This window comes from Varroa jacobsoni, unplaced genomic scaffold (genome assembly GCF_002532875.2).
Source record: "Varroa jacobsoni isolate VJ856 unplaced genomic scaffold, vjacob_1.0 scaffold_774, whole genome shotgun sequence".
In the NCBI taxonomy this organism is placed as follows: domain Eukaryota; kingdom Metazoa; phylum Arthropoda; class Arachnida; order Mesostigmata; family Varroidae; genus Varroa; species Varroa jacobsoni.
Window position 1 is genome coordinate 256119 of NW_019213676.1, and position 27504 is coordinate 283622.

The 27504-nt window shown below is 39.6% G+C and overlaps 3 protein-coding genes across 3 annotated transcripts; 1 reads left to right on the forward strand and 2 right to left on the reverse strand.

Annotated features, from left to right (window-relative positions):
* Positions 1 to 869: 869 nt before the first annotated feature.
* On the reverse strand, positions 870 to 10955 carry LOC111263561 (RNA-binding protein squid). Its single transcript, XM_022838740.2, has 4 exons — positions 10582 to 10955; positions 3837 to 4086; positions 3409 to 3655; positions 870 to 3136 (listed from the first exon to the last, which is right to left on the reverse strand). Exons 1-4 carry the CDS (start codon positions 10707 to 10709, stop codon positions 2844 to 2846), a joined length of 918 nt encoding a protein of 305 aa, XP_022694475.1. The 5' UTR covers positions 10710 to 10955; the 3' UTR covers positions 870 to 2843.
* A 3576-nt stretch (positions 10956 to 14531) lies between these two features.
* Hel25E (ATP-dependent RNA helicase 25E) lies at positions 14532 to 21337 on the reverse strand. The gene is made up of 7 exons (XM_022838738.2): positions 21209 to 21337; positions 19598 to 19854; positions 18954 to 19081; positions 18484 to 18760; positions 16227 to 16477; positions 15794 to 16047; positions 14532 to 15541 (listed from the first exon to the last, which is right to left on the reverse strand). Exons 2-7 carry the CDS (start codon positions 19830 to 19832, stop codon positions 15379 to 15381), a joined length of 1308 nt encoding a protein of 435 aa, XP_022694473.1. The 5' UTR covers positions 19833 to 19854; positions 21209 to 21337; the 3' UTR covers positions 14532 to 15378.
* Positions 21338 to 21655: 318 nt separating this feature from the next.
* Positions 21656 to 26949, forward strand: Cdk9 (Cyclin-dependent kinase 9). Its single transcript, XM_022838739.2, has 8 exons — positions 21656 to 21784; positions 21910 to 22094; positions 23180 to 23352; positions 23749 to 23867; positions 24024 to 24190; positions 24360 to 24561; positions 24880 to 25090; positions 25479 to 26949. The coding sequence occupies exons 1-8, from the start codon at positions 21779 to 21781 to the stop codon at positions 25679 to 25681; spliced, it is 1266 nt and encodes a 421-aa protein (XP_022694474.1). The 5' UTR covers positions 21656 to 21778; the 3' UTR covers positions 25682 to 26949.
* The last annotated feature ends 555 nt before the right edge of the window (positions 26950 to 27504 follow it).

Sequence of the window (27504 nt, forward strand, 5' to 3'; positions counted from 1 at the left end):
TAATACATTGTCATGTGATCCTAGAAGCAAACAATTCACCACTGTTGTGCTGTGGTGCCGTCTGTGATATGCTGCAGTGTGAGTTTAGGGTGAATTGAGAATTGATCCAACATGGAAGTGGCCGTTACGTGAATAAGTAACCGTTGCGTGTTTCCTGTTCCAGCAGTGCCATCGGCTTTGATAGTGGTGTTTTGCACGTAAATGCAACCGATGAATGTTGCACTTACTTGATCTAAAGTAGAAACAGTTTTTTTTTCTAAAATGGCTATTAAAGAACTCGTAACAATTACTTAAGATCACAATTGTTACCTATACCGATGCGTCACGCAACATTTATTATTTTAAAGCAGTTTTTTTTACTATAACGGGCGATCTTCTCTTGTACACGTCGCATAATTAGAGAATCAGTTTCGATTTTATGATATCTGTTCAGTATGTTATCGTAGTTTTAACTAATGTTGTAAGCAATATTTGGTAAACAATAGATTCAGTGTTTAAAAGCAACTCTCTTAGAGGTAGCGCACGAATAAAACGAATTGTAACAACCTTACACAGTGCACGTAATTACAGCGAGTAAAGCGACAAAGCCCATGTGAAACTTCTCAATTTCAAGTACTAACTCAAATTATCTCGCTCATTGTTTGTCATAGTAATGTATTGACATGGTTTGTTTCATAAAACCTTTTTGATTATTGCCAGTCATCCTGCTTAGCTTTGTATACTTCTAACAACAAACTTTAGACAAATCGCAAGATCTTAGCCCAGGCCAGATTTCATTATAATGAACATGTCTAGGTAAGCGTCTATCCCTATCCTATCGCTCAGTGATTTTGCGCACCTTTCTAAGCTAAATCAATGAACTGCCGTAAGACGTTTCCCTTAGAATAGTTTTATTTAGCATCATACAGGTCTTAGGGGGCAGTATATACATCCATGTGCCCGAAACAGAAAACATAGGTTGGAGAGCTTTATTTTTTTTACACATCGGCCTCATCGATTTTCGTTATTCCCGTCGTCATATTCTATTCGTCAACCAAATTCTATTACATCTATGTTATTGTATTGACGCTGATGTATACACCTACGCCTATTCTGCACGTCGTAACTAGCAGCAGCAAGTCGATCTCATAGCCCCACTTCTTCCCGTGTTGTTGTTATTCAGCAGACGGAGCTACAGCAACGCTGTCCTCCTCCTCCTCCTCCTTGGTACAGTTTCCGCTTCGCTTCGTTTTGCCTGTGCCATTACTGCTTTATTTTCAGTACGCCTAATGATTTTATAGTATTACCAGCATATTGACAAAAAACGAGATGATTGCTACAGCAAAATTCGGAACTTCGATATGAAATTAAACGTAATACATGCAGCAGAGAGTAGCAGATACGTCCATTGGTAAACGATAATGTTGCAAATAATTTCACAGAAAAATCATTTTGCAATATTTTGACGACAACTGCGAATGATCCGTACGTGAGTCGCAGGCTCCCGTGTTCTATGTAGCTTAGCAGAGAAACCGAAAATCGCAAAAGCGAACATTTGCCATTAATTTCGTTCCAGTTTTAGGTATGCACGATGTTCTGCTGGCAATATGCGAGGATAATGGAAGCCAATTAAGCATGCACAGGCGACATAGCTAGCTATCTGCTAATCCGCACAGTCGTCCCTCTAGAGCGGTTTTCAGAAACAACCTTAAAAACGTGCCGCCGTCGATAATGACAATGCATTACATATCTATACACTCACGGATACACAGACGTACGGAAAGCTTTTACACAAAGGCAAACTTCACGTCCATACGCAGAAGTCGTCGCTGTCGCTAAATAGCACCGCGGATTCATAATCAAAGCACATGCGCAAAAGGGGACCACTATCCTCTTACTGCAAGCGCTCATAAAATATACGAGTCTGCGGTTCTTCGCTCATTTTGCTCTCTACAAATTCAGTTCCATTTCTTGGTGTTCCCAATAATAATAATAACGATAATAACTGAAATAGGGGTATTGGGGTAATACTTCTGTTAAGTTCATTTTTGTTTAACCGAACCCTGAACACTTAGTATACCAGCTGCCTGATTGTTCAATTCACTGTTATTTCTCCTATCGCATATTATCTTGCTTATTGTTTTTATTTGCGCTGCTTACGTTGTTGCTGCTATTTCTGCTTTCTTGCTGCTAATAAATTTCATACACATATATATATATATGAATGTACCCCCCAACATGGCGCTAAACCCATAATTACTTGATCTGGTTGTTTATTTGTCCTGGCTTCGGTAGGTAGGATTCTAGTTCGTCACCGTTTTCCATTAACGAAGACGGCTCCGAGCACCGTCTTTTTGACACCAGCACCCCCGTGGTTAACCCCATGTTGTTTTATTATAATTATAATTTTTGTTACTTTTGTTTTGACACCGTGTCCTTCATTGAGTTTCGCTTCGCGAACAAAAATATTTATGTGAATTACGTCTTGTGTGTTTGATGCACAGATGAATTAATGAATGCGTTTTGTCCAGCCCTCCATACTACATATCTATCCCTAGCTGTTGGAAACCGATTTCTTCGAGCTCGTGTGTTTACTAATTACAGCGTCCCGATCTGTCCGTGTCCTCTTCACTTCCTTCTTTCATCTTGCTCTGTAAAGTTCAACTTTTTTCCCGGCCACTCTTCACGTACTGAACTTCGTTCTCAATGTTTTCCATTTTCACAATTTCGTCGTTCAACCAAATTTTCCTTCCCAAATCCCGTCCTCAACGATGATCGCCGCTTTGCGGTTTCGCTCGATCGCACGTTACCGCTTATTGTATTTCAATCATCGTTCCTTCCACTACATCGGCTTCAGATTCGTCTTAACGATACGGATGGTAGCCGGTATTGCGGCCTCCACGGCCCTGCTGCTTACCATAGCTGCCAGTTTGCTGCCATTGGTTGACTCCGTAGCCCCCCTGAGCTCCCCATCCGCCACCATAACCGTCGTAGCCTCCGCCGTAACCTCCGGCGTAGGCGTCGTACGCGCCGTATCCTCCACCATAACCAGCCCAGCCCTGGCTAGCGCCGTAGCCCCCGCGGCCTAAACCACCTCGACCTCGGCCCCCGCCGCGGCCACCTCGCATGCTAAATCCATTCCAGCCACCCCGGAATCCTACAAAAAAGATTAGAAAACAAAAATGGAGTATTCTGCGTGTGCATTTGTTTGTAACTTAAAGATTAGAAAACAAAAATGGAGTATTCTGCGTGTGCATTTGTTTGTAACTTAACTTCACGTTGCTATTGTATTTAACCAAACAATTGACAATTTTGGGAATCTATACTACTGAATTACCAGGGAATACTTGATCTGTAACGCTATAAATCCTTATATACACAGACAAGGGCGAATACAGCCGTTATTAACACACAATATTGTACATATACCATCATTGTTGACGCTGCGAGGTGTAGCCTTTTTCACATCACATTCCTTTCCGCCAATTATCTGTTTTGGCTTCTTGGCGGCAGCCTCGGCAGCAGCAACGGTTTCATACGTGACAAAAATGAAGCCTCGTCTGACATTCTTCTCCTTATCCATCGGCATTTCGAGATTCTCGATATTGCCGAATTGACCGAAGTGAGCACGAATGTCCTCCTCCGATGTTTCTGGCGGAAGACCACCACAGAAGACCTATCCACGTAAAAGAACAACAAACGTATAACACAGTCATGTAAAAAATTTTATACCTGGCAATTAACGGATTGCAAGGGATACCCTATTCTAATATAAAGTGAAAAGTCATTATGATTTGTGACTAAAGAGTTATGTAGTACAGCAATACATTCCATATATCGTCATTACTATTCATTACCTTGTTAGCACCAGGACGAGCCTTGGCTGGTTTTGGATCAATTTGTTTTCCCTTGACCGTGTGCGGTGACACAGCAATTGCTGCTTCAAGCGCCTCTTTCGTGGCGAACGTGATGAATCCGAAGCAGCGCGACTTGTTCGTCACCGGATTCATTTTGATCGTACATTGCTCTATTTCACCGTAGGTCATAAAATGCTCACGGAGATCAGCGTCCGTCGTGTCGAGGGAAAGACCACCGCAAAACAGCTTCCTGTAAAACCGTCCCGGAGAGCGGCGCGGTGTGCAATACGAATCAAGATGAAAATAGTGATGTATATTGATTTACATTAATACCAAACTCCCGGACACAATATGTACACACAGATGTTAGTCTATAAGACGTACAGTTACACTTCGCCAAGCGCAACTCAGATCATGCGGTCTACTATCGACCTACAGTATCGCATTTAAAACCTATTTTAGTAGCTTTATTCGTTATCTTCATATTTGACCAGTGGCAATCCGGTACGTGATTTTGCTTTAGCAACTTATTTCGTTAACTTGCGAAACAACAGCGCCACTGCACATTTGAAAATAAAAGGGACATAGGAATAGTGCGCTTACATTAGCTTATACGTAAATATATATACTGAAAAACGTGTTACTCAGGGGAGAGAGTTAAATAAAAAAACAAAGGTACCAATGTCCAACGTAGCAACGGGCAGCCGTTATACAAGTATAAAGTCTGTATGTGCGTGTGTTTTATCATCTGTATCTGCAAAGAGCCATGTTTTAGGATGTTAATAACGCGATTCGATAAAATCCATGACCATAATAATAATATCATTACAATATACTGTGACAAGACTCAAAAGGTTTTTGTAGTATTCGTGTATATTTACGAATAACAAATTCTAACATTCTCCTATTGTGTTATTGCCACAGTTAAATGGTAAACTGTACACCAGCATTTCAGTGCCGAGTCAGTCCAGAAAAGTCATTTTCTAAACGATCATTTTTAATGTGTTGCTGTGTAGATGTGTTTTTTAAAAATTTAAGACAACCCTAGCAATAGTATATTGCACGCCTACGCAGTCGATTCCGAAATGATCGGGTTAGCAGTACACTTTTCAAAAAACAAATAATTGACACGTATATTTTACGTAAGAACCGCATTTTTTACTTTAATGTCACGGTGAATCTAAAAGAAGATACTAGTTGAACGTATGTATCGTTTGTATATATTATCTAAAAGCCCTACTTATGTCCATCGATATTTCAACGCGTGTTTATTTTAGAACTTGTTAAATCTTCCATACAATCGGTAACGCGTCGTTTGACTCCATCATGCGATGTGGTAAAATAATAATAGCAAGTATGTTTAAAAAAGTTATTAAGTCAATAGTTACTATTATCTAAATTATATCGAAAATATAATGAAAATTATATATTGAAATTGATATTAATTTAACATCCATATATGCAAAATATAAATAAAAGCTTCACTCTCACGGAAGCATGATTTTCCTTGTACATGATTCTTAGCTGAATCAATTTTGAAAAACAATACCAACCGTTGCTATAATATAATCGGCCCGATCATTTTGGTGACGACTCGAGTAACTGACTTTATTACAATATTAAGCAAGCTAGATACGTAATACATCATGTCATTAGTTAGTGTCACCAGATCAGCCGTCTAAATATCTAGCCGAACTACAAAAAGTCGGTGTCTGTCTGTTTGTCGTACCCAAATCGATTTTTCCGAGTGGTCGGATTTTGTGGGTCGCTATATTTTCATCCTGGAAAGATCCGCGCAAAGCATCAAGCCAATTGGCCAAATTCTGTTCCTCACAAAGAGAAAAATTCGCTTTTCCGATAGAGCGTAAAGTTAATTTGGTTGGTTGTAAATCGATGGCAGCAATTTCTGTCTCATCTTTCAAGTTTTAGAACACGGCGGCCACCAGCATCGTCGGCACTCATCATCTGTGCGAAAATTGTGTTACGCGAACAAGAGTGCCCAATGTGTGTTGCATGACAAACTGGGTTTAAACTATTTGTGAAAGAAGCTACTACGTTATAACTATTAGGGAATAGTTGGCCGCTTAATGACGTTTCTTGTATTATAAATATAATTAATTAGCCCTTTACCTTTATACAGGTAAAATATAGTTTGTTTAGTAGCAAACCAGGCGTGGAGCAAAGCCCGCGATTGGAGCTCTAGAATGATCTAATTGTATGCATATCGTGTTTGATGTTGTGTTATGGATATTGAGATCAAAACTCAAACGCAATAATAGGCCTTTATTATTATTATTATTATTATTATTATCATTATTATTATTGTTCGTTTTAATTCCAGTTCATTTTAATTGTATAAAAATAGGATATGCTGTTCTTTTACATTCTTATTATAACAAATCTATTATAATTGTTACTTAAATTCTTCGCTCATCACACAGTTATTTTCATGTTTTCTTCTTTAGATCTTCTATCAGTTTTGTGTAGCTTTCAAGATGGCTGGTTCATGTTTGATGCCGAAAACGGTTGGATTGGTAGGTGAACAATACTTGATTATCGAGGGAGAGTACAAAGGAGATGGGGAACAAAACGAAAAGGGGGTTCCAACAGTAGTAGCTGTAGCACTGATGAGTGAGTTGTGAGACGTAGCTGACAAAGGTTGTTGCTGTAGTTGAACTTTTTTTTTAAAAAATCCGATGTGACAGGGAAGAGTGCTGAATAAAACACGGCAGTACGGCGATGTGAGTGGCACTGCTGCTCCGATTTTTTTTGTTTTTTAGTTTTCATAGCGACCGATCAATGGGTAATTAGATGGAAGATGAACTCTGATCCTATCACAGGCTATCTCTACTCAGTCTTGCTTGCTAGAGCTCATATCAACATGCGTAAGACGAGATCTATCATCAGCAAACAGGTTGAAATTCTATCAGAGTCCTAGAGATGATGATAGTTGGCATATTTAATATGCATAATGTTCTTCCTTACATTTATCACCCCCCACCAACAACTGGAATACTTCTGCCACAGGCTTCGTCACTGAGAATCTAGGCCGGCTTCGACCTTTGGCTCTAGAATAGCCTCTGTTCTTCTATTGAAGAGAGAAGATCGATCATCGATATTGAGAATGAATATAGAGAGAAAGATACGAACATGGAAGACGAAAATAATGACTTTAATTTCCGAAGTGATTTACCGATCGATTCTAATAATGAGACCTATCATTAAGCAAACTGATAGATTCACTGATCCAATAAGATATAAATATGGTTGGCATTTCATAGTCTATTCTTCAGTTATCTCCTTAGACCATCTAACAATTAGCACGCTTATCGTAAACTGCAATAACAAGCGTAACAGCATTTTCAATCGATCAGTCACCAATCAATCAATGAATCAATCATAAATCCATCATATAATCGGCTTTATCACTCGTGAGTAAAATCATATTCGTCATCAGCATCATGATCGTATCATATCGATCGCCAGTTCTGTCAAACCAACTTTACCATTGATCGCTCGGGCAGCATGCGGAGACGAGGACTGTTGTTGCTGTTGCAGCTGCTGCAGCTGCGCGCTGACGGCTGAACCAATGATCATCGCCACAGGGTGTGGCCCCCGAAATAATCGGCGGTGCTTGACCGATTCGGCCGTCGTCGATGCTGTGCGCTCGCCACACTGATCATCACGTCGACTCTTCAGATTCTGCGAAGCGCTTGTGGCGGCCCCTTTGCTACACGTCTCTTCCTGGCCCAAATCCGTTGCTGTTGGCCACTGTCAGCTGCTGTTCTTGCCTTTATCACATGTCGTGCGAACGTGCACTGTCGTATTCGACTCTAGGTTATCATCATGTCTACTTATGCATGTCCTAACACGTGCCTGATTTTGTGATTGCTGTGGGAATCTTATCTCTTTGCTGGTAACAATATTTAAGTGCTTATCGAGTAAGTAGTTTTTATCAGAATGCGATGTAAAAGAACTAGGAAAACAATTAGGCCCAGAACAACCTGTGTAGTAGGCAATCGTACTAACAATGGTTGCTGTATGATTTAGTTCAGTTAAATGTACACTTCTAGCTTATATAACGTATTGTTGGGATAGTGATAAAAATACAATATCGCTTTAGTCATATCTATAATAATAAGGTCTACTATATATGCATAGATCATAAGTCGTTGTGCATTTCATTTATATTTATTCATATTTATATTTTCCTATATTAGACGCTCAATGTTATTTATACGCTTCCATAGAGTAAAAATGCCTAATTATTATTTACCAATACGTACAAGCTAATGTTAATGTACACTAAGCGATCACTCATATACGATCTCACTCAAATACGGCACGCCAGCACAACTTACATGCTTAAAAAAGGTTCTGATGACAAGTGATGTTTGTATTATTGAAAATGACTATAATATATCTCGGTCAGTTTCACAATCGTTGCTGCCTAAAAAATATTTTCCCGCAAAAGGCAGCGGCATAAAAATGTCTCCTCCCTAAAGTAGACAGCCTTGTCAGGTTCGTAAAGCCACAAAACTTAATTGTTTGTCTGGAAAATATTTTGATTTGCAAATATAAATAAAAGCGAAGAGACCGACATTACATTTACCAAAACCGCTTAAGTATAGCTACTATAATATATACGCTGTGAAGAACCTAATACTGCGATATCATAGAAAATTTACATTCCAGTTAAAAATATCTGGCAATGAACCATAGCCAGATTGCAAAGCTACAAACGATGTACAAAGGCATAAGTCGGTCTCTAACTACTTTAATTTAACTGCGATCTACATGTAGTAGAAAGAATCGCACAATCCCTCTTGATGGTTCGATCGGCCGTTCGAGGATGCATTCATCCGCCATCAGACTAGTTTTTCTGCTAAAAAAAATTTGAATTTTGTCAAATCTGAAGAAAATTTGGTAGACACCGACGGGTAAGCAGGGCACATGCGTGCGGTTCAATACAAGGAGTCGTTTGAGACTGTTTCGTCGCACAAACAATGTATTAGTTTGTGCTTCTCGTATCAAGTTGTCAACGACTTCCTATACGCCGAAATAAATAGAAATCCCCAGTTTCACATTAACGCACGCACCCATGCAAAAAGACAGTCGCACTAATCAAAAGAAGGAGAGAACGTAGGTGTCACTCAAGTTGCAAACAAGCGTTCGAACGCGTGCGTTAGTGGTAGAAACTCGTACCAATATGCATCTCTCGCGGAGCGACGGCACTAGAAAAGTCGAACTTCAGGCGAGTTGATCTAGTTCGTTGTAACTTCTCCTGTAGTATTTATATTGCCTGGCAAACATTGTATCTATGCGCCCACCATAGCCATCAGTGGACATCTATTATATAATCAACTAACCTACAAAAAATAATGCTTCGGCATAGGACAGGTGTGACGGCGAATCATGGCATATCTGTCTTATACAACGGTAGGCTGCTGTTGCTGCTACCGCTCGCGGCCTCTAGTTCTCGGTGTTTTTGTGTGTCTATGTCCGTCCGTCCGTCTGTCTGTCTGTCTGTATGCCTGTATGTTAGCCCGTTCGCGCGCCTACGCCTTGAGCCATCACTGGTAATTCTAGCAGCGATCGTCAATCACTACGAGCGCCATCACTACCACCTCTAAAAGTTATCACGCAGTTTATTCGCTCCTTCGCTGCTACTGCTAAAATGCTCGCTTCCTCCGCAAATTGGTTTGTCGTCGTTGCTTCTCTAATGCTCTCGATGTAACACGCAGACCAGCAACCAGAAGCAGCACTACTCTATCGTAGACAAACGGCCGCAGCAGACGAGCACAAAGGCAAACAGTCACTCCAGGAGCGGTACGCGCATGTCGTGTATATGCTTATGCCTAGCTGCTGTTGCCCCCAACTAACAGCCCAGGGAACCACGCCGCCGCTGAAGCGGTTCACTGCAGGCGTCGACAGAAAAGCAGCAACAACAGAGGTCCGTTGGTGCTGCTATTGCTGTTTTGTTGTTGTACCGTACGCCTGTGCACCGCTCCTGCTCCGCTGTCGACTATATTATTATTGTTATTTTCAATATTACCGTGGTGCAGCAGTGGCGACAGGATCAGCGCTAAAGGTAACGCCACTAATAGTCCCGTTCCTGCGCGTGTTACTAACCAACGCCTGACTGACTGAGTGAGTGAGCGGTCAACGGCATGCAGGAAGCACAGGAAGAAGCAACAGCAGCATGAACCATCGCCGCCATCCCGGCGTTTAGACGCACCAAAGAAGCCCCACTGGCACGCGGCACAGTCAAGGAGCGAGCAGCAGCGCCATGGTGGCGGTTAGTGGCTGGCGTCTGTTTGTCCTGAGGGTGGCCGGCCAATCAGCCTGGAAGCTGGCGCATAAATTTATTCGGCGCAGGTACGGCTCGGCTGTGCTAGGAAAAATGTTAGCCCTACATTTTAAATATAAAGCTACTTTTAATTATTCGTAAGAAATAGATATACGTATCGAGAAAATACTATAATGAACCTTGCTTTTCGGCGGTTTGGCTGAAAAATAGCCGGCGATCGGCAATGGCGGTTGTGGCAATAAGCGCTTGGGCCGCAATGCGCACAAGGGGAACGATTTATCCCCCGAAACTCTGCGCCACGAGTACGGCGATTGGTTTAATGCAATGTACTTATTTCGTTGCGCATTCCTACACACATACATTTACGGCTACTACTTTTCTACATAAAACTAGGCACGCGTCGTTCAAACTCGCACATGAACAAAATGGACTCACCGTTCCTCAGCATCGGCATTCGTCGCGCCCGTGGATCCGTTGGTGCCCGAGTCGATAGTTCCATCGCCGTTGGTCGCCTCCATTTTGCTCTCCTCTTCCGAAGCCATTTGAGCCTCAACTTCAGACATTGTCTTGGCAATATTGGCGATTCTCGCTGCGCAGTGACTGTCACTCGACGACCGTCAAACAGAGATCAGATCGAAATCACTCGACTCCTGCACTCGACGATGAGAGTTAGAGGTAACGAAGGTCAGTCTGAATTGTCGTTAGTAGAAAGAAGGTGTTTGCCAGACGGACGAATTGTACGAAATTTTGAAATACACAACCACGAAATCTTCTTCTAGCTGTTGTAGTCGCCGGCGAGCAAACACACTTAGCAGTTGGCTACGAAGTCCACGAGCAGATCCCTAGTCATCTACCTTTACAGTCCCTAGCTTACCCTAGACCCATCCCTAGATGATGTGCCAAAACGAGCCCAGGCGCAGCCGCTCATTGGCTAGCTATTATTATCAGACGGGCGAGAGTGTGCGCGTGGCGGTGAGGGATCGTCCATCCCTAGGCTAATGTTTCACCAAGGAATGATTGTACCTAGAAAATGCCGGCAAGCCACCAGCGCCAGAGATTCCCTTCCCTCCCGCTACGGCGGACAGCTTACGGCGTCAGGGCAGCGCGGAAGAAAAATGAAGCGTTTTCGAAGTCACAGATGTTCTTTTTGTATGGGTTCGCTATCATTTAACAATATATGTTCATCGAATACAAGCCTTAATGTAAACCATGGTTATCAATAAGAATAAAAAGTAGGATACTATTAAGAATTCAAGTACATATGCTACAAAATTCAAGTAGCACGAAGAATTTCGAATTAGTGCTGTTCTCATGTATAAGGATGAGTCGATTACTCAAGCATCAATTTCGAAGAGCTTGAGTCAAACACCTCGTTGATCCGTTACTTATTGGGGATCAGCCATCAACCATCGAAAAATGTATGATACGCCATTATTAGCAACATTTTATATATTAAATAAGTTGTAGGCGATGCTTTAGGTTATCAGTGCTACTTAAAATTAAATTTTATTTGATGAAAATATTTGTAATGGCAGAGAACTCGAATCTAGAAATTTTGATGTGAATTCATGAGTGCAATCATGCGGGGTACACAAGCAAAAATCTAAATATGCATTGCACTTAATGTGCTATTATAAACATGGCAACGATAATGAATGAAGATGCGACAGTGGTTCAGCCCCATGCGAACTAGTTTAGCGAACGCTAAAAGCTTCAACGCAACTTCTTATATAAGACCAGAAGCAATTTACTTAAAAAAAATTTTTTTGAGATTCGAATATAAAGGAATTCATATGCACAGATCAGTTTGAACAGCTTTTTAGACTCGCATTGTATGATCTTTTAAGGTTTGAATAAACGTTCCTACATACATGTATATATACTGTATGCCGAAAAAACTGCCTGTATATGGTACCGTCACATCATTATTCTGTTATAAGGACCCTGGGAATGATAGTAATCCGTAATGCTGAATAGGATCAAAAACAATTCGAGTCGATTTTCTGATTCAGAGTTAACGTAGCTTTAACTGATCTTGTCAAGCTTTGAAACATGCATACAATTACAAAACAAATAATAGCTCTGTATACGCTTATTCAATTGAATCTTTAGAGTGCCGATAAAATTGCTTACTGTTTGTCGTCTGAGTACACACTATTAAAGCTATCGAATTTCTAATAAAGAATCTCGGCCATTTAGTTCAAAAGTATAGATTTCTTATAGGTGATCGATAAATCAAACAATCCTTAGGCGTTCCTAATTACTTTGCTTATGTTGAGCAGGTGCTTGTCATGGCGAGGCATGAATTAGCGGTCTAATTCCTTCAGTAAACGATTTATGTTTTCAACTTGAGTTCACTTGATGATCTCCACCCACTTTAATTTACACTCTAAATGCATACCATGGGATGCTGCTATCGCGTCCGGTGACAGTCGGTATGTCTATGCCGTCTTCTATCTTTCTAGGATGATCAGACTTTGAAACCGCATTTTGAGCTAGTGCGCAATCTCTTACATTTCGACAATGTCCAACATGAGCGAATTATGAAGAAATAAAGTCGCCAAGAATAAAGAAGAAATAAATAAATAAAAAATCGCGCTTTGGCATTCTAGTAGTCTTATTGGTTCTTGTTTGCCATAAAACAGCTTTCTACTTTCCGGAATGTCAAAAGAGTATATACAAGCAGAACAACTTTTAAAAAGTTGTTCTGCTTGTATTGTATTGCTCTCATTTGAACAATTTTGGAAAAATTAAAAGCAGTTATTAAACAAATGCAGAAAGCTCCTGTTAACGTACAAGGATTCTGAAGGACATTTGATACCTGAAAATCAGTGTAAGGGAAATAAATATATCTGAAGTCTTCTATAGAAAAATATTTTATCTATATATATATATATATATATATATATATATATATAGTGAAATACTCAACACAATGTTTTGCCGAATAAGTAAAACACGACATTTAGGTATTCATTAAGGAAACTATCAGAAATATTTTATGGTCAAAGCAGCTTCTAAAAGTCTAATGCGATAATCTACCTACCTTAGTCATATTAGACCACTAACAAAACAATCTTGAATTAAAAGGCTGCTTTGAACTTTAAGCCATTGAATTGCAGCATCTTGGGTTGGGGTTGAGTATATGACAATGAATCGTAACTTCGCTGCCTAAAAGTAACATAGCGCACGATGCGACAATCAAATTAACATCTTCTTAATTCTCCTTTGTAAGACAAAAAGAAAGAGGGAAGACTAAGCGTGAGTTGCGGAGAGTGACATCGGACTTTTGCCTGACTTGTATCTGATCATCCACATCTTTTAGCGGTTAACAAAATGACACCTTCTTACAATCGTTCAATACAAATTAGCTCATTGTTGCGTTCTAACTGTAAAAGCGTCTAGTCCTTGTATGAAGCAGAACGAATCACCTATGGCACGTAGAGTGTCCCAGCTAGCGTTGCAAGCAGCGACCTCAGTGTATGCGGTCAATTTGAACATTATCATCACTCTGACTTTTCGTATAAACGTCGCATTTGAAATCTGCGACGAATATAAGACCTCATATGTTGAGTATTTCGACCGCCAACTTGTCCACTTCTGTAACAAGTCCTATCGGAACCTTGATACCCGCCACATACACACGAAAAGTTGATGGTGTATCGGTTGTGCACTAAATCATACAGAAAGAACTTGAAATACTCGCCAAATTCGGCGGAATCTATAGTTTCAAAAACCTGTATACATATGTTGAGATGTTAAGATAGAAGTGAGTAACTACAATTAGGCTCTCCACAGACATAGTTTAATGCTCACGATGTACTGAAGGTCAGGTCAACTTACGAATATTTTACTCTACAGCTCTTCCTTAATACTTTTCCCCTACTTTATTATCGAGCCATCGTTGAAAATGACTTCGCGAATTAACTAATTAGTATATATAGTTGAGAATATAGGTTATCTAGAAGAATATCGCAGTTTTACTGAGAACTAACTTGATGTTAATTGAGGTGATAATTTGCTTGGAAAAAATGACGACATAATTATGAGAAAATTGTCTTCAAAAAAAGAACGTTTTCTGCTGATTTTTGTTAGCTTGAATTTTATTTTTTCAATCGATCCTGACGTTTAGTAATGTAAATAATTTCTATAGCTACTCAGCTTAGACCAAACACGAATTTCCTAGCATTTCCTCTTTCCTTTTACTACGTAGGTGATGTGAGCAAGTTGTTAGAAGCAGGATATTACAATTTTTACCTGTACTATCAGAAAATCTCAAAAAAGATTTTTATGATGACCATAGGCGTCGACTGGTTTAATTCTGCGTGAAATGTATGTATATGTATCATTATTCGTGCATGTAAATAGGAGGGATAGAATGCATGTAATGGACAAAATGAACGTTCGACATTTATTCGTAATCTTTCGGTAATAATGACAGGTTGTAGCATCTACTTGCTCCCTTTCCTCACAATGCCCATACAAGTTTTAATTTTTCGTCGCCTTATTTTGTAAATAAATTTACTCTCGTCTATAGATCTTCGATTCCTATAAAAAATATAACTTTTGTGGTTCAACTTGGATTCTGCCCAAATTTCCTTTATTCGTTTCTTCCTATTACACTTATGTTTATGAGAAATAGGCACTGCGTTAGATTGATTATTGAAATGTCCTTTGCCCGAGATCAGGCCAAGCAAACACGATTCACTCTGGATTAAATTTTCGTTCTTTATCTAACCACGTTGATGTATTTGTATACAATTTTCTAGCTGCTATTTGTACAAGCCCAAAACCATCTTCAAAGCCGTCTATTTCTAGCAAAGATATATTCGTCAATACTTAAAACAAATTACTTGCAGAAATACGAGCATTTCGGATGACTCGATTTTGCCTGCAATAACCTCAAAACAATTTTTCGATGTGATGCACTTCTGGCTGCACTCAGTGGGGCGCAGGGTGTGCGTATTAGCACTGTTACTGAAGTCTTAGTATTACTGTCCAAACAGCCGCAGATGATGTTAAGTAACTCAACAGAGGTCGGTAAACATAACATAATGATGATACTGTGTAGTATAATTGTCGTATTAGCAATAATATTTATTAATAAAAAAAACTTCTGAAGCATGTGCCATGCTAGACAAACGTCATAGCTGTCCTTGTTGATTTAATGCAGTAGTTATCAACACTACGAGCGAATGAGGGAAATTATACTGGTTCTCCGGATTTACGCGCTCAGTTTGTTTCAATGTATGAGGAGATGTCGATTTCGTCGGGAAGTTCCAGGATGCTGACATCAAATCGGTCCTGTACGTCATTCAGTGTCTTGGCGTCTTCACCATCGGACACAAACGTCACCGCAAGACCTTTAGTACCGAAACGACCAGCTCGGGCAACTCTGCAATACGGAAAAAAATGACACAAAATCATCGTCATTCTAATCTTCAAAACGAGAGCGGGGCAACTTGCATTTTAATAATTTACCTTTTAGACCTACGTTACAAAACCACTGGTTGATATACCCACAAAGAACAATTCTTAATATGTAAACTACGTTATTGAAGTGTATTCTAATATAAAATACTTTAACAAACTAAATATACTAGATTAGCATTGTTTAGATTTTATTGCATTGGTGGTTTAGTCATACCTGTGAAGGTACGTATCCGTATTCTCAGGCATGTCATAGTTGAAAACGATGTTTACACGTTCGATATCCATACCACGCCCAAACAAGTTGGTCGCAACGAGAATACGCTTTTGGAAGTCTTTGAATTGTTGATAGCGCGAAAGGCGCTCCTCTTGTGTCATCGCACGATGAATGGCGATCGCCGGGAAGTTCTGTTCGGCTAGCAGCTGCGAAAGCGCCATGCAACGTTGTACGCTCTTAACGAAGATCACGACCTGAAAGGTAAGATAGATAAATATAATTAATAAGTTAGATACGGACAATCGAAAGTGAATAACCAGTATAAGACTCGCTTAATATTTCTAGCATGACCCTATACATTTTCACACAATGGGACCTCAGAAGTTAGAAGGATCTTTATCGGTTAAATACCTCTAGTCCTAATAGAACTCACTTGGTTGAACTCGAGTACATCAAGAAGTTCAAACAGCTTGCGGTTTTTCTCGTTGTCCTTCAGCTTGACGTAATACTGTTGAAGGCCGTGAAGTGTGAGTTTTGCTTCATTGTCAACGTATACCTGCATGGCGTCCTGCATGAATTTCAGGCAGACAGGCCGAATTTCCTTAGACAACGTAGCTGAGAACATCATCACCTGCTTCTCGGTGGGCGTATTACGGTAGATTTCCTGAACGTCCCGTCGCATATCTGTCATACATACACAAATACGAAACAGATCAGCACAAACGTGTAACATATGGTTAGCATTGAAGGTGGACATCGATAGGGATGGGACCAGAATGGGCGAAAAGATATATACTTTTATAGTTTAACTTGTCACATATGGAGTTACGAATACTTCCGCTTAGGCGTGTAAATGAAACCAATAGGACACCACCGAAAAGATGAGCATCATAAATTCAACCCGATTTAGTAACAGCACCATTCGCACACAGTACTCTACGCGCACACACACACACCGAAACGCGATTCTCTTTAATTAGGGATTCTTTAGAAAAATAAACTAGAAACAGGTGGAACAGTCGTGTCTACTAGGTAAGAGAAACCAGGGCGAGAGGAGGGAATTGAGCTATTGTAATTGGATGTTCCGTGTGATAAACAAATTTCTTCGCCATAGAGAGTACATTGTAATAATATCAGTCAGTGAACGCGAGAAAGCGACTGAGGGTGGCCAGTACTCTGTAGTAGTTAGATAGTACACGAGTTGAGCCTCCATCCGAGAGAGATCGGGCGGCCGCCGCCGCTTTAGACTTCACTCTACTTCGTCTTCCTCCGACCCAACACACATCAGCCGGGCAGCAGCAGCAACACACAGCACGTTGACACCGAACATCTCGACGGGTCACAATCATCATCGGAGCCATCCTCGGCCTCCGGCGTAGTAACAGCACAGAGGGCGCAAGCATCACTTGCCACTTATGTACCTGTATTAAAGGACACGTGGAGTAATCGCAATGCAGCGAGAAGAACAATGTATATAGCTAGGCCCCCGGACACCCGACAGACTCTGCCAGCGAGCCATTCACCGCCAGCGTGCTAACATTATGGCACGCGCATTGCCTTATTCTCATTCATCAATTGATCGATCAGTAAAACATCAGCGCACATAATAGGGCACTTCTAGGACGAGCCTTTCTTGTGCAACACGCCCTTGAGACCATCGATAACTAGTCAGATCAGCTTGATGACAACAACTGATCGGAACAACTGTTCGGAAGCGACGCGGACCTTGCCCGAGGTCCACGATCCGAGGACGCGCGGAAGAGGCTAACAGTGGACGTTTTAGTGATGAAGGATCATGTGTGTAAAATAGGATTTTTTAATGTTTTTTTTTGAAGAGTCGATCAGCTGACTTGCATTCACTTCTCTCTAGCACACCATGGTATGGGTGATGCCGGAGTGCACTGCTGGAGGTAAGAGGGACATCAAATAATGTCAGCCAAACAGCTTGTCTGTTGATTCACTATTGAGGTTCTACGGGTTTCAAGTTTTGAGATCATTTGAGAACTTTGCTGCTGCTGATGTTGCTGCTTGTTTTGATTCAGATTTGATTTTGCTGTTGGTCAAAAAGTGTTCACGGTCAGAAGAGATGAAGGTAATATTTTTGTTTGTTTGTTTAGTTTCGAGCTCAAGGACGGTGTGTGCTGCACCACAGCGGTAGTATCGTTTCCGCGCAAGCTAGCTGATTGCTGTTGAATCTTGATTGCTCGTTGGCGAAAGGCTGTCATCAGCGGGGCTGCTACCCTGCCGCGACAGATAGAAACATGGACAGACGTGAATTACCTGAAAATAACAGCGAAAGCCAGATAGTCTTAATAAACACTGACAGGGTCTCATATATAAGTACGACTTGAGCCACGTACATAAAACACTAGAATTTTTGTAAACGCTTTTGATGTATGATCGAGTCTTTGGTAGGAAAAGCACAGAAAGATCTTGATTTAGAATGAACCATGCCGCCAAAGCAGGGGGTACGCTAGTGCGAAGTAGGCATACAACAAATACGGTGCATTTTATTATTCGTTTATCAATTACAAAAATGCATGTATGCCGGATGTGTATTACTAGTACCATATAAAAAATACGATAGAAAGAGAAAAACAAAAGAAATTTTCCTAGATGACACACACTTCTAAAAACAAGCGTTATGATGCAATATACACAGAACGTGCAGATTTGCATTAACAACTAACCGAGTGAGTCGAGCATCTTGTCGCACTCATCGAGCACAAAGTGCTTGATGTTCTTCAGCGAGAGTTTCTTGGTGTTGACAAGCGCGAGGATGCGTCCGGGGGTGCCGACTACGATGTGAGGACAAGCTGTCTTGAGGGTCTTCTCGTCGTTCGCAATGGCCAGACCTCCGAAGAATACCCCCACACGAACGCCGGTCATGTACTTCGAAAAGCGCTCGTACTCCTTCGAGATCTGAAACGCCAGCTCGCGTGTGTGGCACATGACCAACACCGACACCTAGCCAGGCCAAACGAGTAGATAATCGCCACAATATTACTGAATGAGGTATACTGCTAAACAAAGTGGGCTATGCTGCCGCGGTGAAATACGCTAGGTTTGTCGGTGGCATACTTTACTTAGTAAGTTAATGTGCTCTTTGCAATCCAAAGAGTTTGCTCATTGTCGGCAATAAAAAGTCTTAACTACGAACCTCGCCGTCGACAGGCTCAAGCTGTTGAAGAGTAGCAAGAACGAACACAGCCGTCTTGCCCATACCCGACTTGGCCTGGCACAATACATCCATACCAAGGATCGCCTGTGGAATACATTCATGTTGAACTGTAATACACACAAACACACACATTATGACAATAGTCGGTCATTAAGATAAATCAGCTGCAAAAGCGAACTAGTAAATCCGTAGTTGTTAACCATATCCTCGGTATATATATAATGTTTATACGTTGACCGTTATTATTACTACGCATAAATATAAACATAGCGAAACGTTTAACGAGCTACACAAGGCTACACCGCTAGGTAGGTTGAAAAAGGAAATGACAGAATCCTAACGAGGCTATCCCTGCTGGCATGGCGGGTCACCCTATAATATAATGGATCAGGGCTCAACAAGTTAACTCGCAAATCTGGTAGCCATTCCTGTAAGCTTTGGTTTGAAGTAATATTTGAATCAGTTCCAAAGCAAGCTCCAAACATGCGGGATCTTATATATGTAGATGAGAGCTCTACAGAACCGCGCAAATAAATACCTTAGTGGTGAAATCTTGTGTGCATAATACAACATCCTCAAAAAAATAATGTAAAGACGTCCGCCTGTTCTGCCTTAATACTTACCGGCCGAAGGATGTTCAAAGCCGCAATCTACTATAGCCCTAAGTAACTCCGGTTTAAGGAGGAAATCTCGAAAGCCTGATGAGTGAATTGATACGTAACCGCCAGCGGGCTTCTTTACTTCTTTGCCAGCCCCGGTATCCCCGACAACAGCGGCATCACCTGCCGCCGCCGCGGGCGTTTGAGTTGTAGTCTGCTCCTCCTCATCCTCGTAGTCGAGCAGATCGGTATCAGCCATTTTATTATGATTTATGTTAGTTCTGTAAAAAAAAAATGAATAAAGAAAAAAAATGATGTTTAAATGCAGAACCCAACCGGCATCATCGTATTGCGTCTACTCGAAATTATACGCGACGCGTATGCACCTGTAATTAGCGCAGAATGAAAACTGGAAAATGCTGGTCTGTCTTATTAAACAGTATACATAACTCTACCACAGAACATAACCAAATATGGCTTGGCTGATCGTAGATTGTTGTTAAACTTGGACAACAATTTTCAACACGCATGAACCTTTACTATCTTAACTACTTCGGATGTAAGTACTAATCTAAGAAATGTAATTTCTCAGCTGAAATTCCATAAAACTTATACGTTGGATAATAATAAACAATAACAAGTAGTTGCGCATGTTGCGCTAAGTACGCCAGACAGCAGCTTCAATAACAATAATGTTAAGCCTATTTACAACAAGCGTAAAAACGTCCTAACAATGGCACCTTACGATTAGCAAACAACAGCAGAAGACGAAATCAACTCTGAAGAAAATAGGCAATTTTGTTTTTTTCTGTAGAATGGCAGGTGTAGTGGTTTCCAGTTCGTCGATTCGGCAAGTGATACCAATAATTTATTGGTAAAATTCATTATACACTATTAGCTTATAAACATGTTTTGAGTTTTACGGGCCGTCTAGCTTTTAACCACCGCCTCACACGTCTGACTCTTGGCACGGAACAAATTGCACCTGGTTGCGTTCGGTTTCTAACCTAAACTATCTTGTGTCCTTCGTATATAGCTTTTAGCAAATGTGACCACTCGTTACATAGATTGTCCACTCAAGCCTAAATTCGCCGTACACTGTTCCCAATAACGTGCAAGCTTTGGCGCATCGAGCGAATTCTACAGGTCAGGCACTCCTGCGTGTCACAATTATGGCTCTGGCCACGAAATAGCTCATCAAATATAAGATCAGCAGATGAAATCTACAAGGTTTGTCGTTATCGGCTCAAATGGCGCCATTCCTATTATAGTGACAACGTAAAGCCGTTGTTTAATCCACCAGTTATTATGTACTCCAAACTTGGGTAGCATATTAAGGATTTGGATGAAATCAAACAAGATTATCTCCGTTAGAGTCTTATTCATTGCCAAGCGCCTAGTGGTTTCCTAATACCTAACATTGTCAACCATCGTTTTCTTTTGTGACTAGTTTGAGGTGCGGTTATTTAGTACACTATGCTTGTTGCGAACTTCAGCATATTTGAATCTGAAATTTTACATTAGTTCACCAGTTATCTAGATATAGTTCAAGCCATTGAGGGTTTCACTAGCCACAAATCAATGAAATACACATTAACGTCAATAAAATAACACTGATTTCAATGGATTACGTACCGGCTCCACAGGCGACGAAATGTAGCAGCACAAACAACGCTTGACGCGAAGAAAAACAAGCGGGCGGATGTATTTTGAATTCGAAACCACCAGTAACCACAAAGCTACGTGCCGAAAATGGCGCCAATTTCAAACGTATCAAGCTGGGCAGACCATCAAATTAAAAAAATTGATGAACAAGAGAGCATGTTCGTCATGGCAGTTGATAGTTCATGGATGGATTATGGTGATTCATAGAATTCATCATATTTCGACTTTTTTTGTAAAATCAAAAAGGTAGATGCTAGACAGTTGGCATCCTCATTAGGCCATGACAGCGAAACTGCCAAATATATATATAGCCTTTTGTTGATATTATATATGGTAAAATAGTTTTCAGAGACTTGACTTTCTATCGTCTCTCTATTTCAGTAGTTGCTATGCATCAAGACGCCATCGAGTCGATGGCCGGGTATTTGCATTACTGCTATTGTATGTTTATAAACACAACTTGGCTGTTTTAATGTGTGCGGCTTCGAGAGTTTGAGTTGGAAATGATGAAATGTTGCCTTATGTCGGCTTAGAAGATGCATGAAAGTAAGTTGTGCTTTTTGCCTTCATTAAATACCACGTGCTGACGGTGGCTAATAAGTAGGCGTAGTCGGTTGGGGAGCGCTGTCTAAAAATAAGAAACTGTAAATTTGACTTTGATTTCGTTAAAGTGTCAAGTGTTGCAAGTACGCAATCAAGGGAGTCCATTAAAGCGTTGTCTGCTGGTTACGTTCTGCAAGATGGCCTCGACCTACGCAAATACTCTGATGTCAAAAATTGACGATTTTAACTTTCCATTCTGCGATGATATCAACAAATATGAGAAAGTCACCAAGATCGGCCAAGGGACTTTCGGGTAAGCTAAACCTTTTACACTAGGTAATTAAATGATTTAGAAAGAATATAATAAAAACACAATGAATAAACCATGTTTTTCCATTCCAAAATCATCCGATTATTGTCTTGTAACGTAAGAAACGACGTTTCGTATACCGACTTTTTAATATTATACGTTCCTATTAACGGTCTTAGATAGTGTTTCCTGAATAGGGCAGGACATAGCCCTAAATAAATTTAGTAACTCGAGATTTGTTCTTTAATAGACGAAGACAAAAAAGCATAAAACTTACCCCCAAAATTTCCAGAGCTGAAACAGCCGATGTGAGTACCTACCTATACAGAAAATAAAAAAGCTTACTTGAGATTATTAAAATTATTAAAAAAAAATAAAACCTACAGTGATTATCATTAACGCCGGACATACATTCCATGAAATCCTTGTCAAGGAATCGATAAAAAATAGCATACTGTTTAGAAAAAAAATTAGGTGTATTCATTACAAGGAGTTAGTCATAATAATGGCATGGTCGCTTTGCAATGAAAAAAATTAAAAAATAGTTATTTAATTGTGGTGAAGAAAATGAGGCAGTTTTACTGCTATAATTTGTCTATCTTAAACAGACGCAACTTTTTATGTTTTTATGTTGCAAATGCGTTATAATGAACACTAATAAAAATTAGTAGAACGTGACGTTAGAAGCGACGTTAGAAAATTCGCCTTGATTACCTTGTAATTAAATGACTTCCAAAGCGTGATTAAATGTCAGTTCGCACGAAATTTTGTTATATGGATAAAATGTCAATTTGTACAGCATTTTGTTATGTAACTTTTAGCTCCTCAATTAAATTTAAAAATTTCTTTAGTTAGCTAACCAAGGAATTTATAAGAATTTTAATGCAGAATTGTACTATTAGCCTTGGCTCGCAAAAGAGCTCTAAAAAGTCAACAACTTCCCTAGGACCTTATTTGCATTTTCCGAAATGGGCGTTAGGTGGATCTGCGAATCTATATACTGAGCTCTTCATCTTTTTTTTTTTCAATCGTTAATAATACTGTTGTCTTAAACGTACAATATTCTAAAAAGTGTGCTTTGATTTTAGGGAGGTGTTTAAGGCAAAGCATCGCCAAACAAAGAAATTGGTCGCTTTAAAAAAAGTTTTAATGGATAATGAGAAAGAGGGGTTTCCCATAACGGCACTTCGGGAAATCCGTATTCTACAGCTACTTAAAAATGAAAATGTAGTCAATCTCATTGAGATATGCCGTACCAAAGGTAAGCAGTAGTATACATCTTTTTTGCTAGCAGATTTGAAGGTTCATCAAAATCTGAACTTTTAGATCTAAGACTTTATGTTCTCGCAGTTACCAGAAAACTGGGTAAACTGCCTATATGTACGATAGAAGATCCAAAAAGATTTTTTAATAGACCTTTTGTTTTGGGGTTTTGGTGAAACGCTGTAAATCACATATGAAAACGCTTGCTAATTAAAACCGTCCTTGTTAAAAAAATGTTTCAGAGACTTTATACGATGCTATTTTTAGATGACATTTTAGATGAAACAGATTACTTGTACTATTTCTTCGCATTCATTTGTTAGTCTGTCATTAATTTAGCAAAGAAAGATAAATGAATGTTAAGCGGCATTATGGTAACTGCCTCTCATTACAGCGAGTTCGGCGAATCAGTGTAAAGCGACCTTCTATCTTGTGTTCGATTTCTGCGAGCATGATCTGGCCGGACTATTAAGCAACGTTAACGTGAAATTCTCTCCCGGAGAAATAAAAAAGGTAATAAAAAAAATGGATTTGACGACGCTCAAGAAGGACTTGTATTTTTAATCAAATCAGTGGGTTATTTTTGGGCTTCGTAACCATTAAGTAAATATCCATATTCCTATGTGTCTTTGTGCGCGTGTTTTCGGGTTTCGGATGACGAATAACCAGGTGATGCAACAGCTGCTCAATGGATTATACTTTATCCATGAAAACAAAATCCTTCATAGAGATATGAAAGCGGCAAATATCCTTATCACGAAGAATGGTGTTCTTAAACTTGCCGATTTTGGTCTCGCACGAGCGTTTAGTCCACCAAAAAAGGACATGCCGAATCGGTAAGTATGATTAAATATCATAAATTTACCTAACTAACAAAAAACGCAAAATTGTCTACCTAAACTTGGCCTTGTTTTTCTCCATCTCAAGCAACTTTAAAGGAACACAATACTTTACGTACTGTAATAATAACATTAATGTTACTGTTGAAACATTTTGCCGTTCCAGCTATACCAACCGTGTTGTGACGCTATGGTACCGTCCTCCGGAACTTCTTCTCGGAGAACGCAATTATACAGCCGCTGTTGATATGTGGGGAGCGGGATGCATTATGGCTGAGCTGTGGACACGAACACCGATTATGCAGGGGTCTACAGAGCAATCTCAACTCACTCTTATTGTGCAGTTGTGTGGGTCCATCACTACCAAGGTAAGAGAGACAAGATCGATAATTTTAAGTTCTTTTTTTACGGTGCTTTAGTTGTTCGAATTCGAACATGAGAACTAATGTGCACATTGCGATTAAAAGTCGTTTTATATTGCCAACCAAAAAAGATGATAGATCATGTGATTCCATGGACTGAACAAAAATAATTTTCTGTGTTCACATAGATGTAGCGTTTATACAGTTAAATATAATCATACGGTTTTACGCATCCCCCCATAAATCGTGTATTTATTGTAAGTAAAGCGTATTAATGTAATGCACTTAATTGACGTTTTTGGCGCTTATGATTTGTTAACTTAGGCGTGGCCAAATGTCGACAAGTTGGACCTATATCATAAAATGGTGTTGCCGAAGGACCAGAAACGAAAAGTTCGTCAACGCCTCTCGATGTATATCAAAGATCAACTCGCGTTGGATTTAGTAGACAAACTGCTGACGTTAGATCCCGCAGAACGAATAGATGCAGACAATGCTCTTAATCATGACTTCTTTTGGACTGATCCTATGCCCTGTAAGAAACGACAAAAACAGTGTCAATTGTATGTGATTGAGAGTATAGTCTCACCGTTATGATTAGTTTCATACCTCAGACTAACACATAACAAAAATATTTGGATATAAATGCATGGGGTGCTGGAATTTGTTGTTCTGTTTTGGAAGCTGAAATTGTTTCGTAGTGCCGAAACAACGGAAGTTGTGAGTCTTTAATACGTTTACTTAGCGTTATGTGACAGTTTAAGGCAGTTGACAACACGCAACTTCCAAAACGTGCATTCAGATTATATGGGGCCTTAGTACAAAAATTTCAAAACCACATCATAATTACGAAAACGACAAATAGCACAGTGCGGTTCCCTTATTCTTAGCTGCGTTCGCTGTTTGCCCCGATATCTTTACAGCCGACCTCGGCAAGATGTTATCACAGCACGACAAGTCAATGTTCGAGTTTCTGGCTCAAAGTCGACGGCGTCAACAGATGGCTCAACCGCAACATGGCGGGCATCCACAGCATCATCAACGGCATCACACGGGAGGACAACAAGGTCAAACTAACAACAACAACAATAACAATGATGGACAGTATCACGACCGTGTCTTTTAGAAGAGAAATCACAAAAAAATTAGTAAACAAACACAGCATTAGGTGTCGGTCTTCAGGAATTTACCTGGAGCTCACATCGGTTAAATGTTCGCGAATTTGAATTTGATCGGCGAGACGTTTAGTCTAGGAACGAGTTCATAGCAATTTATGAGGCATTATAACTAGAGACGTGGATTGATTTTAATAACTAAATGTTTTCATATGCAGACGTATATAGGGCTGAGCTTTGAGAGAAAATGTAAAGAAATGTAGGGATGTACATTTTCTTAATCTATGTAGATATTCCTTCGAACTTAATGGACTGTTCTTGCTACATTATTGTTAAATGTACCTCTATATATAATGACTATAATGCAAAAGAAACTGTGAAGCGCTTTTCGAAAAAATAAAAAGATTTACCTCTTATGATTAAGGGATTGTTATGTACGCGGGATGGTAACTCACAGTGATTTAATTATACTGATTTTTACTTTTGTAACAGAAAAGTAGATTATCATTTCATGATTGCTAACATTAACCTTCCAAGTTCTATCGGATTCGTAGTAACGACATGAACGACCGGCTCTGGTGACCTATTTCGTCGAATTCCGACTATGCAGACAATCACTTCATCCAAGCAAAAAGCGCTTCATTTATCCAAACGAACATGATCATATACCAACACCGTACACCACGGATAATTGCTAGTCTGAAATACAGGTTACATGCTGTTAAGAGTAAGAGTAAAAGGCGGAGAAAGGAAGAAAGACCGAGAGAATGTTAAAAAATGAATTGGGAAAATGCTAAAAAAAGAATTACGATTAACGAGGCTTTCCGGACAAAGTGTACATATATGTCCTCATATATATAGACGCTGTGTACTAATAATGTCACATACTACAGTGCTCAATTAATGTAAAGGTGATATAGGATTGCATTGTAACAATCCTGCTCTTTCAGATTGGCTGTGTAACAGAAGAAAATTCCATTATGTGCACGAAGATTATGTGGTCTAAATGCTTATCAGTTCATAATGACACAATAGAAAATAATAAAAAAGCTAATATCTCATTTGCTGTCTATATAGCAAACAGACACTGTTCACGTGAAGTATTTCGTGCTAAGACGCAGTGTAAGGTTCTGGCAAGCAAAATAAATCTTGAATTTATATCTATTTTTATTATTATTAGTGCTTCTAATATAAAGTACAAATTATGCTCTGCTTTGCTGATATGCGTGTGATGTAAATAAATGCGTGTGATATATATTGGTGAGTTTACAGAAGAGAATGTTTCTTCTAGTAATAAATATGGTCATTTTTGCTATTAGAGTGCTCAAGGCAAGAGTAAAGATGGTATTTTAAGATGTTTATAAAAATATTTCAAAATAGTTCAAAACAGCTAGTTGTATAGTCATATACTCATATAATATATAGTCTTAGAATAGAAAATTCCTGCGACGTTAAAATAAATATGTGAATCTGTCTAATTATATGTGTTCAAATTCGGAAAAAAAATTCAAGAAACTTACTTATAATCTCCAAACGGCTATTTTGTACAAAACCTACCGCTACAAAAAAAACCTCTTTTAAATTTGAAGACTGAAAGCGACACATAGTATCTTCACTTGATATTGGAAAAATTTCAAACAGCACATTAAGATTAGGTCTAGCCGGTTGAGTAGGCTTGAAGCCCTAGGTCTTCTACCTCAGAATTCGTGAGCTTGTATTACAAATTGGACTGCTATATTCCATAAATTACAAGATGAGTGTAGCCATATTGAGCACGATTTTCTTAAGATAACTGTCATACTTAGCTTAATAAATTTCTTTGCGACAAACCTGT

Bases quoted from the DNA above. Each gene is read 5' to 3' on its own strand.
- Hel25E (XM_022838738.2), bottom strand. From the start codon at position 19,832: ATGGCTGATACCGATCTGCTCGACTACGAGGATGAGGAGGAGCAGACT. The intron at 19,082-19,597 runs GTAAGTATTAAG...TGTGTATTACAG, and splicing joins CTTTGAACATCCTTCGGCCG to TTCAACATGAATGTATTCCA. The intron at 16,478-18,483 runs GTTAGTTGTTAA...TATGTATGACAG, and splicing joins CAAGATGCTCGACTCACTCG to ATATGCGACGGGACGTTCAG.
- LOC111263561 (XM_022838740.2), bottom strand. From the start codon at position 10,709: ATGTCTGAAGTTGAGGCTCAAATGGCTTCGGAAGAGGAGAGCAAAATG. The intron at 4,087-10,581 runs GTGAGTCCATTT...ACGGTTTTACAG, and splicing joins AATGCCGATGCTGAGGAACG to GAAGCTGTTTTGCGGTGGTC. The intron at 3,656-3,836 runs GTAATGAATAGT...TTACGTGGATAG, and splicing joins CTCGTCCTGGTGCTAACAAG to GTCTTCTGTGGTGGTCTTCC.
- Cdk9 (XM_022838739.2), top strand. The intron at 22,095-23,179 runs GTAAGCTAAACC...CTTTGATTTTAG, and splicing joins ATCGGCCAAGGGACTTTCGG to GGAGGTGTTTAAGGCAAAGC. The intron at 24,191-24,359 runs GTAAGTATGATT...TTGCCGTTCCAG, and splicing joins AAAAAGGACATGCCGAATCG to CTATACCAACCGTGTTGTGA.